The sequence below is a fragment of the Balaenoptera physalus genome (genome assembly GCF_965194825.1).
Source record: "Balaenoptera physalus genome assembly, chromosome: 1".
Taxonomy (NCBI): Eukaryota; Metazoa; Chordata; class Mammalia; order Artiodactyla; family Balaenopteridae; genus Balaenoptera; species Balaenoptera physalus.
In genome coordinates, this window is record NC_138882.1 from 173,891,906 (window position 1) to 173,905,322 (window position 13,417).

Sequence of the window (13,417 nt, forward strand, 5' to 3'; positions counted from 1 at the left end):
AGTGTAGCTGTTCCACCCAGGGGCCACCAGCATGGATACATCCACCTTGCCGTGCTTTGGGCCTCTGCCTCCTGAGGCTTGGTCTGTGGTGGGACCCTGCTTTTCACTCCCTCCCACCCTGGGTTTGGCTCCACGATCCCTCTCTTCACAGCTCTTAGATCTCTTGAGTGAGCAGCTTGAAAGCTGTGCTGATGTCACCGTTGCTTTCGGCTGAGGTCTCAACGTAGTGAGCGCCCCAGGAGATAGCCAGCTTCTCCCCTCCCCCTGGCATCACCTCTCCCTCAACCACCAGGTCACTCTTGTGGCCTACCACCAGGAGGAGGATGTTGGAGGGTTTTTGCTTTCTCCAGAACCTCCCGATGCCGCTGGGGGACGCTCTCAAAGGATGTTCTGTTGGTGATTACCAAGTTGCAAAAGGCCTCCTGCCAAGTTCCTGCAGTAGGAGCGAGTCATTGGCCTCGGCAGCCAAGAAGGAATCCAGAATTAGTTTTGAATCCTCCATTGAGGACAGAAGGGGACGGGGGAATCGGCAGTTTAATGGAAAGAGCTGGGTAGAGTCAAAAGACCTCAGTTCTTGATCAGCTGCGTGACAGGTGAATGGCTTCAGCCAGCTAGTCGTCTTGTCCTGTATGTATACTGAGAGGCTTGTTCATTCAGCGAGTATTTATAAGCTCTGCCCCTGCCCATGCCAGGCATGGCCTGCAATGATGAATGAAAACAGGGAGCGACCTGCCACTGAGTGAAAGGAAAACTGCTTCCATGACCAGTGCTGCAAAGAAGAGACTCCCAGGGCTGGGGAGGGCGTCTGAGCAGTAGAGCTGTAATTTGAGGAACTCAGGGGAAGGCATGGGGATCACTTTCAAGGAGAGAGAGCTGCACGTATGCCAGCCCCGTTGCCGTGTGATGAGGCGAGACGGGCCGGGTCCTGCAGTGTCTTTTGTAGGCCCCAGCAAAGAGTGGCCTTTACCCAAAAGTAGCAGGAGCCATTGAAGGATTTTAAGCAGAAGCATGATGCGGTCAGGTTGATGTTTTGAAAAGCTCACTCTGGCCAGACAGTGGAGGCGGAAGAGAGGGCATTTGTAGACGCAGAGGTTCCTGAGAAGGTTGTTGCCTGGACTGAGGTATTTGTGACGAAATGGAGAGAAGGGGGAAATCTGACAGCTGTTTAAGTGGTGACTGGAGGTGGGGGTACTGGAGAGTGGGGTGTCACCCGGTGATCTGTGGGGAGTCTTCTGACTCAGTGCCTGGGGCAGCTCAGCCCCTCGCCCTGGGCACGATGCCCTCTACCTTGCTAAGTAACCAGGCCCACCTGATTCCCGGAGCACAGCACAGTCTGAGCACACATGGGACTTAATACATGCTGAGGAGCCCAAGGGGTGGCAGGGCTGGTGAATTCGTGCGCTCCAGTGTTGGGAGGGTCTTGGTAAGAGTGCTTATTAGGTGCCGTGTTTTGTGCTAAGCACCTTCTGTGGATAAGCTTGTTTTCCCAACAGACCTGAAGAAACAAGTGTTTGTCAAGCACTTTGTTTGCAATATCTCATTTAATCCCATTTTCCAATGAGGAAACTAAAATTTAGAGTTTAAGTAATTTACTCAAGATCACACAGGTAGGACTTCCCTGGTGGCGCAGTGGTTAAGAATCCGCCTGCCAACACAGCAGGCGGATTCTTCCCTGTTCGAGCCCTGGTCTGGGAAGATCCCACATGCCGCGGAGCAACTAAACCCGTGCGCCACAACTACTGAGCCCACGTGCCACAACTACTGAAGCCCACGCACCTAGAGCCCGTGCTCCACAACAAGAGAAGCCATGACAATGAGAAGCCCGCGCATCACACCAAAGAGTAGCCCCTGCTCGCCGCAACTAGAGAAAGCCTGCGTGCAGCAACGAAGACCCAACACAGCCAAAAATAAATAAATAAAATAAATAAATTAGAAAAAAAAAAAGTTGCTTTTGTTTAAAAAAAAAAAAAAGATCACACAGGTAGTAGTGATGGTGCTGAGATTTCAACCAAGTCCCTCTGACTCCAGAACCTTCACTCTTAACTGTGCTCTAAACTATCTCCCGAAGTCCTGTGGGGATAGAGGTGGGAGTGACAGCACATGCAAAGGTCCGGAGGTGTAAAGAAGTCACTGCATCACTGTGGCTAAAGCACAAGGTGCCACATTAGGAGAGAACGGCTGGAGATGAGCAGAGTAAGCTTGGGGGTGGACAGCCCTCAGGCCTAGTGATGGGGTCCGGTGCTCATGCTTTGGAGGCCGCCATGTGTGTGTCTTGTGGGGAGCGGTGGGAGGTGGTACATAGTGTGGGAGGCCCAGCAGGCTGGCTATGGATTTCCCACCTCTCTTCAGCCTGAGCAATCTCTCTTTTAATTGTGGAGGATTTCAGGGCTGTGAGAAAGATCCCATCCGACAAGAAGATTCTGATGCTAAAAGCAGGCATATAAACAAAACGTTTGAAAACCACTGCACAGGTAATGGGGAGCCAGTACATTTTTAGATGGAGGATTGACGTGATTATATCTGCATGTTAAAAACCTTGCTCTGGCTGCCAGTGGAATTGGAAGCAGGCAGGAGGGGGACCAGCAAAGAAGTTGGCTGCAGTTAATTTGGACTAAAGGTAAAGGAATAAGGCTTGAGGTTTTCCTGAGAAAGAATGAACCAAAAGGCAGGTGTAGGAGGTGGTCACAAAAACGGGGGTGAGTTTTGACACAGAAGAAGCCATCTGGGATGAGGAAGCCATCCTAAAGAGGGTCTCTCTTGCATGAGGTGAAGCAGGGAGGAGGAGGACAGAGCTGGACTAAGCTCTCACAGTTCCCTATAGTTAGGAAAGGCCCCCGGAGTCACCCAGCATAGCCTCTTATTTTACAGGTAAGGATATCAAGGTCTGGAGAGATCATGTGGCCTGCCCGTGGTCACAGGGTAGGCCAGGACTCAGACCTGTGCTCTTGGTCCAGAGTTCATCTTTGTCATGGCCACCAAGGCCGCTTCTCTTCCTGATGGGTGGGCTCTCCCCCTGAGGGGTGGGTGGTGACCTTTCCTGGCCAGCTGGACCCCCAGGCTCTGCCTCCATGAAGGGCACGGAGAAGTCCACCGCCACTGCCTGGGTGACACCCTCGACAAAGATGCCCTCCACGTAGTTTCTCAACAAGGATGGTTTGTCCACATTTGGGTCTCCGAGGAGGAGGATGTGGAACTGGTACTGCCAGAGAGGGTCCATGTGGTGCAGGAGACCAGCCAGGAGGAGAAGCGAGCCCAGAACCGAGGCATAAACCACGTGGTCTGGGGGCTGGCTCAGACTTGCAGTGAGAGACGTAGAGCCAGAACCCAAAGGCAGTCAGGGGCTTTTGGGTCTAGGCTCCCCAGGATATGCCCAGACCCAGGCTTAGTGAAGCCTCCGGGACAGAGTGCCATTTGAAACCACCATGCAGAACTGAGTCCCTTCAAGACAGAAGCAGGACTTCCCCAAAATAGAGGCCCCGGTCCTATACCGATCCTGAGAAGTCCGCAGGTGTAGCTCAGAAGACCGTGGGCAGCAGGCCACAGCCCCCAGATGCGAGGATGTCCTTCCTTCTCTCTGCTGGCCTGAGTCCGAGCCCTAGGTCTGTACCTACAGGAGGGAGGGTTGTGCAGTGTGAGGCTTGCCTCTCCCAACACTGGGACTTCCATGGGACATGTCCCAGCCAGGGGCCCTGGAGAAATCCTCCCACACCTGTCAACCACAGACCAAGCACCAGTTCCCCCTCCAGGGCCAGGATCCTAAGAATAACATTTATAAAGAGAAGGGAGAGTAAAACAAGATTGGCCATTCCTGCTGGTGTTTGTTGAAGCTGAGTTATGAGTACAAGAAGTTCTTCATACTACTTTATACTAGTTTTTTTTTTTTTATTGGAGTATAGTTGCCTTACAATGTTGTGTTAGTTTCTGCTGTACAGTGAAGTGAATCAGCTATATGTATACATATATCTCCTCCCTCTTGGACCTCCCTCCCCCGCCCATCCCACCCATCTAGGTCATCACAGAGCACCAAGCTGAGCGCCCTGTGCTATACAGCAGGTTCCCACTAGCTAGCTATTTTACACGTGGTCGTGTATTTATGTCAAGCCTAATCTCCCAGTTCATCCCACCCTACCCTTCCCCCACCGTGTCCACACGTCCGTTCTCTATGTCTGCGTTAGTTTCTTTACTCTTGGTTATGTTTTAAATTTTCCCTAATGGTATTAAAAAGCCCCGTGTTCCCCTGCCCAAGGCAGCCTCCCCAAGGGAATCAGCCCTGGCCTTGAAGAGCTACCCTCTAGTGGGGCAAAAAAGGTACAACAGTGCCTGAAATCTGCAAAGAGAGCCAACTCAAGTAAGTGCCCTGAAGGCTCAGAGAAGGAACCAATAGGTTAGGTTGGACTAAGCCTTGAAGGGTGAACAGAGTTTTGACAGATATGGAGGAAGGTCATTCCATGCACGGGAAGGACACATGAAAGACACAGAGGGGGCTTGTTGGCAGAAGGAACTTAACATTTATTAGGCACTTAACACACGTTGTCATATTTAATCCTCTAACAAACCTGTGAGGTAGGACTCATTCTTATTTTACTATGAAGGGACTGGAGGCTCAGAGGCAGAGGATAGATCTGGGTTCCCACCTAGATTGCTTCCGTTCCAGGCTGTGCAGGGTGGGTAGGATAGGTCTTCCCTCTTCATCCACTAGGTTTCAGTGGCTCCCAGAGCAGGCAAGCTTGTCAGAAAGGGTCCCATGGGTGGCAGACTTTTGGCTCTGTTCCTTCTAAAGGGCAAAGGGGATGGATTCAAGCCTGGGTTGCAAGGTTTTCAGGCTGAGGAAGCAGCTTATGGAAAGCCTTGGAGGCCAGGTAGCCTGACCTTGTCCATGCTGCTATGGTTGGAGGATTTGGCCAGGGTGCTGCCTTGGAGAACGAGCTTTGCTTGCTCAGAATAACCTGGGGATAGACCTGAAGGGACGATTCTGGAACTCCACTCTTGGTAAGAAAGCAGAGCCCAGCCCATATCTCAGGAAGGGGGTCAGGATCTTTTAAGAACTTTGTTAGAGTCTGGAATCCTTGTTATTTCCCCAAAGTGTGTACTTTGGTAGTCTCTGTTCCCTAAAAGTGATTAATAGTAAAACCCTCAGGGGAAGAAGGGGACTTCCATCTTGTGAATTCCTGTGTGTGACAAGGGTGTGACAAGTATTGCCTTTGATTTGTCATCTAATCCTTTCTAAAACCTTTGAGTTAGGTGTTATTATCCCCAACTTACAGATGAGTCCACTGAGGCTTACAGAGATGAAGTGAGTTCCCCAGGGTCCCACAACTGTACATAGTACGGCTGAGATTCATAACCAGTTTTGACTGCAAAGCTTGCCCTGTTTTTGGCAGCTGGGATAATGCAATGGTTAGGAGGTGATATTTTTCTGAGTGGTGCAGGCAGATCAGATAATACAGGGAGAGAGGAAAGTGTAGGGGCCTTCTCTGCAAAGGAAACAGCATGTGCAAAGCCCAGGGCTGCAGGTGGTTGGGAACCTGGGCAAAGTGGGTGGAGACGCTGTAGGACCAGATCAGATTGGACTGGGGGGAAAGGGTTTGGATTTTACCCTGTAGGCATGGGGAGCCAGGGAAGGATTCTAGGAGGGGGGCAGGCAGGTCAAATCTGTATTTTAAAAAGATCCCCTGGGGCAATGTGGATGCTAAATCACACCCTACAGGCCTGAGACCCTCAAGAGGGGCGGCACAATCTACACTAAAGACCGCGGGGCCTGAACCATGACAGTGATGGCAAACTGGGTGCGGGGCCTGCTCCCAGGAGAGAGGGCGCCTGCTTCTGAACAGTGGGCAGCCCTCAGGAGGGCATGCCCCTCTCGGCCGCTTCCCCAGTCTCCAGTCCTATTCTGTGCCTTTCCTCTAGCTAGTGGGTTGGGCAGGGCTGCTTCCTACTGCTGGGTCAGAATCACTCTCATTAAAGCCATTTACAGTCTCCAGAGGTTTTGCCACACTGATGGTGCTTGTGAGTGTGGGATCACAGTCTTAAAGCATAAGGTAGGACCTTCTGGGCCTGGCCCGAGGTGGTGGACAAGGCTGTTGGAACACTGAGACGGCCCGGGGTTTACCGACTGAGCCACATCAGTTTCCCCTTCTGGACTTCAGGTTCCTGTCTTTGAAATGGACAAGATCAGCCTGACCTTACAAGGTTGCTTCTAGGTTAATAATAAGTCATAGGAATAATAATAATAGTAATAGTAATAATAATAATATAATAAGCAATAGAAATAGGTCACAGCCTGTGAGCCCATACATATTGTAGGAATTCACATAATACATTAATCTTCACAACAACCCTGTGAGACAAAAACTATTATTATCCCCATTTTATAGATGGGAAACTGAGGCTGAGAGAGATGTGTGACTACAGTCTGCTGAACATTCCTCAAGGGAGGCAGCTGGAGACAATGGGCAACATCTCTTCCTTGTTGGTGGACCTTGCCCTGGGTGGGCAGGGCCTTCAGGTTGGTTCTTCCACAGTCGGCCAGGATTCTGGGAGGGGAGAAGCTCAGTTTTTTCTTTCTTTCTCCAGGGACTTGGGGATTTTTTTTTTTTTTTAAAGCACCTGACAGCCAAATCCCCACCACCGTCCCCAGGACCAGCTGCTCATCTCCCAAACAAGCTTCAGTTTAGTAGACCTGTACTCCTGTCCGGGGAAGCTCTGGGAGATGAGAAAACACAGACCGAGTTGAGGGTCATTCCCTGCTTCGTCACTTCATTCTAGCACTCAGATCGCCAGTAAATTCCTAAAAAGAGCCCAGCTCTTCCTTGCCTCAGGGCTCCTCCCTCACTTACTGGTTTCACTTAACTTCTCTGGGCCTCAGTCTTAACATCAGTAAAATGGAATAATAATACTATAAGAAGTGCCCAATCAATGCTGGATACTGTTCCTTCTGCCTAGATCTCTGCTCTTAGCTCAGCTCTTCCTCCTCCTCCTCCAGGTCTCAGGTCAAAGGCCATCTCCTGAGAGAGGCCTTCCTTGACCACCTGCTCTAAAGGAGGCCCCCATCACCCTCAGGCCCATCTTCCGGATCTGTGGTCTTCACAGCACTTACAACTGGAAATCATTTAGTTCCACTTACTAGTTTTTTCTCTTCCACTAGAATGTCAGCCCTAGGACTGCTTTTCTGTCATGTTCACTGCTGTATTCCCAGAGCCCAGATCAGAGTAGATGCTCTTTTATTTTATTTATTTATTTTTTGGCCGCACATGCAGCTTGCGGAATCTTAGTTTCCCGACCAGGGATTGAACTGGGGCCCTCAGCAGTGAAAGCCCAGAGTCCTAACCACTGGACCGCCAGGGAATTCCCGATGCTCATTTTAAAGCATTTTTGAAGGAATGATAAAGTACTCTAAAGCAAATCATTCCCCTCTCTTGGCCCAAGCTTTCTCAGCTGCAAAATGAGGATAATCGTGCAGACCTTGCAAGACTGTCAGAAGGATGAGTGATGCTTTAAAAAGAGGAGGCAGGGGGCTTCCCTGGTGGCGCAGTGGTTGAGAATCTGCCTGCTAATGCAGGGGACACGGGTTCGAGCCTTGGTCTGGGAAGATCCCACATGCCGCGGAGCAACTAGGCCCGTGAGCCACAACTACTGAGCCTGCGCGTCTGGAGCCTGTGCCCCGCAACAAGAGAGACCGCGACAGTGAAAAGCCCGCGCACCGCGATGAAGAGTGGCCCCCGCTTGCCACAACTAGAGAAAGCCCTCGCATAGAAACGAAGACCCAACACAGCCAAACAAATAAAATAAATAAATAAATAAATAAAATCCAGCCATTCATATAAAAAAAAAAAAAATCCAAACTACCGGACAGACAGACAAGTCCATCTTTAAAAAAAAAAAAGAGGAGGCAGACACAGGTTACTGAGGGGGAATCTGAGACTCAAGAAGGTGGAGTCACTGGCCCCGGGTCGCAAAGGTGGTTGTGCTCTTTTTGCTGTGGCAACTGCCCATGCCCTGCCCATGCCTGCTGGCACAATGACACCCCCAAGATACCCCCTCTACACCTGCTGAGATCCTTCCTTCCATAAAGCCTTCCTGCATTGCTGCTGGACATTTTGTGCCTAGCAGTTTCTGCTGCAGCTTAAGTTCCCCAGGAGGCAGATTCTGAGTGGGAAATCAGTGTGAAGACTTTTACGAGGGGATTCTTGAGGTCAATACCTGCTTGCGGGGAGGAAGGGAAGAAAGGATTGAGCATGAGAATTTAGCTGGGATGCTGTCGTAACAGTGGCCTCAAGTGACCCCATGGAGAGTGATGAAGCTGGGTTTTTCCTTCAGAGTTGTCTAGAGTTGAGACAAGAGGCCCAGGCCTTTGAACAGTGCCCCCGCCCCCCAATAGACCCAATAGATTGACACTGGATTGTGGGCTGCCCCGGATGGGTGGGCAGTTCCCGAGAGATTAAACTGAGCTCCACCACCAGGCAGCACTCCCAGCAGCTGGGAGGGGCAGTGGGGAGGAGGCTATGGGTTCTTCAGCCCTGAGGGGAGATCTTGGTGGCTAATCACAGTGTCCACCGTGTGCCCAACAGAGGAACTGTTCATATTCATCCCTGCCTCTCAGATCCAGATCCAGTCCCTGGCCAGCAACCTGGGTTTGAGGGCACACTTTCTCATCCAAACCTGAGGACCTAAGGAGGCTCCAAGGCTGGCTCAGCCTGAAATTCCCCGCACCTGTCCTTGCCTGTGCAGCAGCGTCCAAACGCTGAGTGGTTCAGCAGCCGAGCCCAGGGACGCTGCCAGAAATGGCCACATCCCGGCCAAGAGAGGAAAGAGCGGTGATGACAGTTCTTGCCATTCGATTCTCATTGTGTGGGAGGCTCTGGCTGAGCGTAGCCCGTTCATTATCTCATTCGTGCCCACAACCCCCTGTGAGGTGGGGTCTTCTATGAGTTCCTCTGACCATGGAGGAAACAGGCTCAAGGACAGGAAGCTGCACACCTGGCCTCTTAGATCTTTCTAGTAGAAAGGGGCTGAGCTCTTGAGACCCCCAAATCCAGGAGACAAGACTGTACCAGGATACTGTTTATATTAACCCTCAGGATAGATTCTGCCATTTGCCCTCCAGAGAGATACTAACCCTCCCCATCTCACCAGCACTTATGAGGGCCACACTGCTTTAACCCTTTCCCTCCCAGAGTCAACACTTGCATGGGCCCGGGTGCTGTGTCCTGCTGGCGGGCCTGGGGATTTGGGTGTTCTGGATGAGCCGGACACCCCCCCAGTCCTCCTCCAGTTTGATGTCCCCCTGCTGCAGGGCCTGCTGGATGGCATCAGTGAGGGTGTTGAAGGCCAGGTCCACGCTGCAGTTACTCTTGGCGGAGGTCTCCATGAAGGCCACGCCCAGGGAAGCAGCCAGCTCCTCTGCCTCCTGGGCCGAGACACAACGTGTGCTCTGCAGGTCACTCTTGTGGCCAACCAGCAGGAAGATCGCCTTGTCGGGGCCCCGAGTGGCCATGACCTCCTGGTGCCAGTCTCGGATGTGTTCAAAGGACTTCCTGTTGGTCACATCAAAGACCAGCAGGACACCCACCACATTCCGGTAAAAGGACCTGGTGATGCACCTGACGGTGGGAGGGAGTAAGTTGGGAGAGGCTTAGGCCTTCAAGACACCCGAAGCAGGACCACCCCCTCCGTACACTGACTGCCTCACACCCCCAAAGCTCATTTCACACTGCCCTGTGCTTCTCTTTCCCTGTGTCTGTCTCTCCCAAGTGACTGTGTGCTCCCCAGTTAGGCAGCAGTTTGATTCCCCTACACTCCTGACCATTCCTCCATTCCTGGAGGAAGCCTCATGTTTTCCTGATAGCAGGTCTTCTCTTCCCCATTCTCTGCCTGGCAAACTCCTACACATCCTTCATGGCCAACACCAATCTCTCTTCCTTTCACATCTCCTTTACACCTCCCTCTCTGCCCTCCTGTGGGCTCTCTCGGCACCCAGGTCATTCATGCCTCCAAGTTTCAATATCGAACATCCCTCTGGGGCGGGCGCCAGGTCTTTATTTTTGTTTGTTTGTTTTTTGTTGTTTTGGTTTTTTTGGCAGCGCCAGGAGTCATGCGGGATCTTAGTTCCCCGACCAGGGATCGAACCCGTGCTCCCTGCATTGGGAGCGCGGCGTCTTAACCACTGGACCGCCAGGGAAGTCCCAACCTGCTGTTATTTGTAGGATGGACTCAAGAGTGAAGGACCCAGGCCCAGGGCAGAGACCCCCAGATCTCTCCTTGGGCCACTGAGGCTGACCCCTCTGAGGGATCCCCATGGCCAGGTGGACCAGGACTGACCCCGCCCCAGCCAGAGGCCCCTCACGCTAGCCCCTTCTCGTCGCCCCCCCACCCCGCCCCACCTCCCACCCACCGCGCACCTGAAGCGCTCTTGGCCCGCCGTGTCCCAGAGCTGCAGCTTTACGCGCGGCCCGGCCCGCAGCTGCACAGTGCGGCTGTAGAACTCGACGCCCACCGTGGGCACCGACTCGAGCTCCGGCTCGGGTTCCGGGATCCCGGGCGCGCCCGCCACGTAGCGCCGCAGCAGCGACGTCTTGCCCACGGCCGCGTCCCCCAGCAGCGCGATCCGAAACTGGTAGCGGCAGCCCCCCGCCTCCATGTCGGGCGTCTGGCCTCCCGGGGCCCAGCCACCAACTATGCGGCCCCGCCCCCGGCCAGTCTCAGGGCCCCGCCCCCGCCTCGGGGCGGCCGCTGAGCCACCCAGACCCGGGACTGGAGAACCTGGGGCGTCCTCAGCACCGGGGGGTGGGGCCGGACCCCGAGGAAACCACCGGGCCCAGTGGAAACACCTGGACAAGTCACTTCCTTGCTCCGAGCCTCAGTTTCCTCCTCTGTAAAATGGAGATGATAACCCTTACTTCAAGGATGAAGAGATTAAACTAGGTAATGTGGGGAGAAGGACTAGGGAGGACCGATAACCAAACGTGCACTGGCCTGGGACCAGCAGCGCCAGAGCATCCACTTTATTCATCCGTTGGGGCGGCTTCTCTCTGCAGCCCCACTCTCTATTAGTCCCCCAGCTGGGCCCCTGCTGCTGCTGGACCTGGAGACACCCCTGGAGAAAGTTGTTTTATAGGTGCTCTTTCCCCACCCAGGTGCCCCTTTCCTGGAGCCCCACTGGCCCTGGCCTGGGGCCTCCCATTCAGTGTTCAGGGTCAGTGTTCAACAGCACCCACTGCTTCCTCCCCTCCTGCCTGTGCGGGGCCCCGGGGCCCAGAGAGGGACTTGCACACAGGCAGCAGACAGACCACTGCAATTCCAGAGGGAGTGCAATTTGCTTGTGGACTGGACAGCTAACATTAATGAGGTGAGATGGTCAGTTCCTTATGCTCTGGGACAGCAACCCTTCGAGAAGGCCGGAGTGTGCCCATTTAGAGCTGAGGAGACTGAAGCTCAGATGTGTGGCCTGTCTCAGGTCCCAGTAGGGCTGGGCCTCACATCCAGATGTGTCTCACTCTTCATTACCCCTTGATGTCACAAAAGGGGACCGCAGAGCAAGTTCCCAAAGGACCAGGGCTAAGTGGTCAGGTCCCACTTGGATTAGGGGCAAGGGTAAAGCAGGTACCTCTGCATTCAAGATGTACTCCACTCTTTCCAGTCTGGCCTTCTTGACACCCAGGACATAAAGGCTGGAGTTCTGGTTGGTCCCAAACAGCTTGTCTGTTGGTTTAATCCCACTATCCCACTGTGGGTGGATGTTACCAGTTTAACTTGTTTTGGCAAATTGGCAGTGGGAAGCAGTTCTCACTAACGCAAACCATCGTATCATCACATTTCCTCCTTACACAACCTTGTGAGTAGGTGTTAGTCTGCCCAGTGTTGTTGTTGTTGTTGTTTAATATTTATTTATTTATTTATTTGGCTGCATTGGGTCTTCACTGTGGCACGCGGGCTTCTCTCTAGTTGCGGTGCACCGGCTCTAGAGTGCGCAGGCTTAGTTGCCCGCGGCATGTGGGATCTTAATTCCCTGACCAGGGATCGAACCCATGTCCCCTGCGTTGGAAGGCGGATTCTTAACTACTGGACCACCAGGGAAGTCCCTGCCCAGTGTTTTTTACAGATGAGAAAACTGAGGCTCAGAGAAGTTAAGTAACCAGCCCAAGATCACTCAGCACGGAAGACAGACTAGCTGCCAAGTCTGTTTCTGGCTGGACAGTTTGGGGACCTGGGAAGGCCCAGGTTTTCTTGTGGCAAACTCTAAGCAAATCTGTGAGAAGCCATTTTGTTAGGTCTCCTAGTAATCCTGGCTTTTGGTCACCTGCACTAGCCTGAAGGGGCCCACGTCTCTGCTTGCCCTCACCTCCAGGAGGAGAGAGAGGGGGCATCAGCTAGGGTATGTGTGTTGGGGAAGGAATCTGCCCTGCCAGCTCTGCCCAAACCAGGAGGGTCTGCCCCACTCCCACCTGCCCCACTGATTCTTCCATCGGGATGTTCTTATCACCTTGCTCTGTTCAGCTGGAAAAACAGTTTTTGCGTCAGGGCTGCGCAGATCTTCCTCCCCCCATTCCACCCCCGCCTTTCTTTACCCACCACTGGTGCTCCAGCCATGCTGAACATTTTGCCTCTTCTCAGCCCTCTGCCAGGGACACTCCTCTTCTGCTCGTCAAAGGGTAACTAACCCCTACTTCACTGGCCAGTGAGGTCACAGGCCCTTTTGTCCACTGTGATGTCTGTCTCCCTTCTAGGCTCAGGCCTCTTGAGGACAAGGACCAGTGGCTGTATCCTCAGTGCTTGGCACAAAGTAGAACTTGGTAAATATTTATGGTTGAATGAATGAATGAATAAAAGTGGATAAATGCTATTCGTTCATTCATTCACTCATTTATTCATTCAAATACCACAACGGAGCTGGACTGAGGGAGCTACGGGGTCAGGGAAGACCTCTTGGAGAAGGTGAAGCTGAAGCTGGGTCTCCAAGAACAAGTGGGAGCCGGGGAGGTCAGGGAGGAAGTGCACTCCATGCTGGGGCAGCTGGGCAAAGGCAGAGGCATGAAACAGCTTGAAAGGCAGTTTGAACCCAGACGTCCCAGAAGCCTTTGCAGTCAGCATGTGGGCAGAGTGCACCGTCAGCATCAGACTCCTTGAACTTCCTCTCCTAGACGTTCCTGCTGTGGGCTGGGGTCATGTGCCTGTCCCTGACTGCACCTGGTGCTGGAATCCAGATGTCAGCTGACTTTGCCATGGACTCCCTATGTGACCCAGGGGGCAAGTCATTTCCCTTCTCCAACCCTGCTTCCCCTTCTGCTAAGTGAGGCAAATCATGGCACCCACCTCACAGGGTAGTTCTGGGGTTACTGTGTATCATAGCAGGTGCACATTTGCATTAGAATTTAGTTTTAGTTCCAAATGATGCTTACTAGCTATGTGGCCTTGGCCAAGT

At 52.8% G+C, this 13,417-nt stretch overlaps 1 protein-coding gene across 1 annotated transcript; it reads right to left on the reverse strand.

Annotated features, from left to right (window-relative positions):
* Positions 1-6,397: 6,397 nt before the first annotated feature.
* On the reverse strand, positions 6,398-10,667 carry RAB42 (RAB42, member RAS oncogene family). The gene is made up of 2 exons (XM_082441238.1): positions 10,398-10,667; positions 6,398-9,599 (listed from the first exon to the last, which is right to left on the reverse strand). The coding sequence occupies exons 1-2, from the start codon at positions 10,634-10,636 to the stop codon at positions 9,176-9,178; spliced, it is 663 nt and encodes a 220-aa protein (XP_082297364.1). The 5' UTR covers positions 10,637-10,667; the 3' UTR covers positions 6,398-9,175.
* Between the last annotated feature and the right edge of the window lie 2,750 nt (positions 10,668-13,417).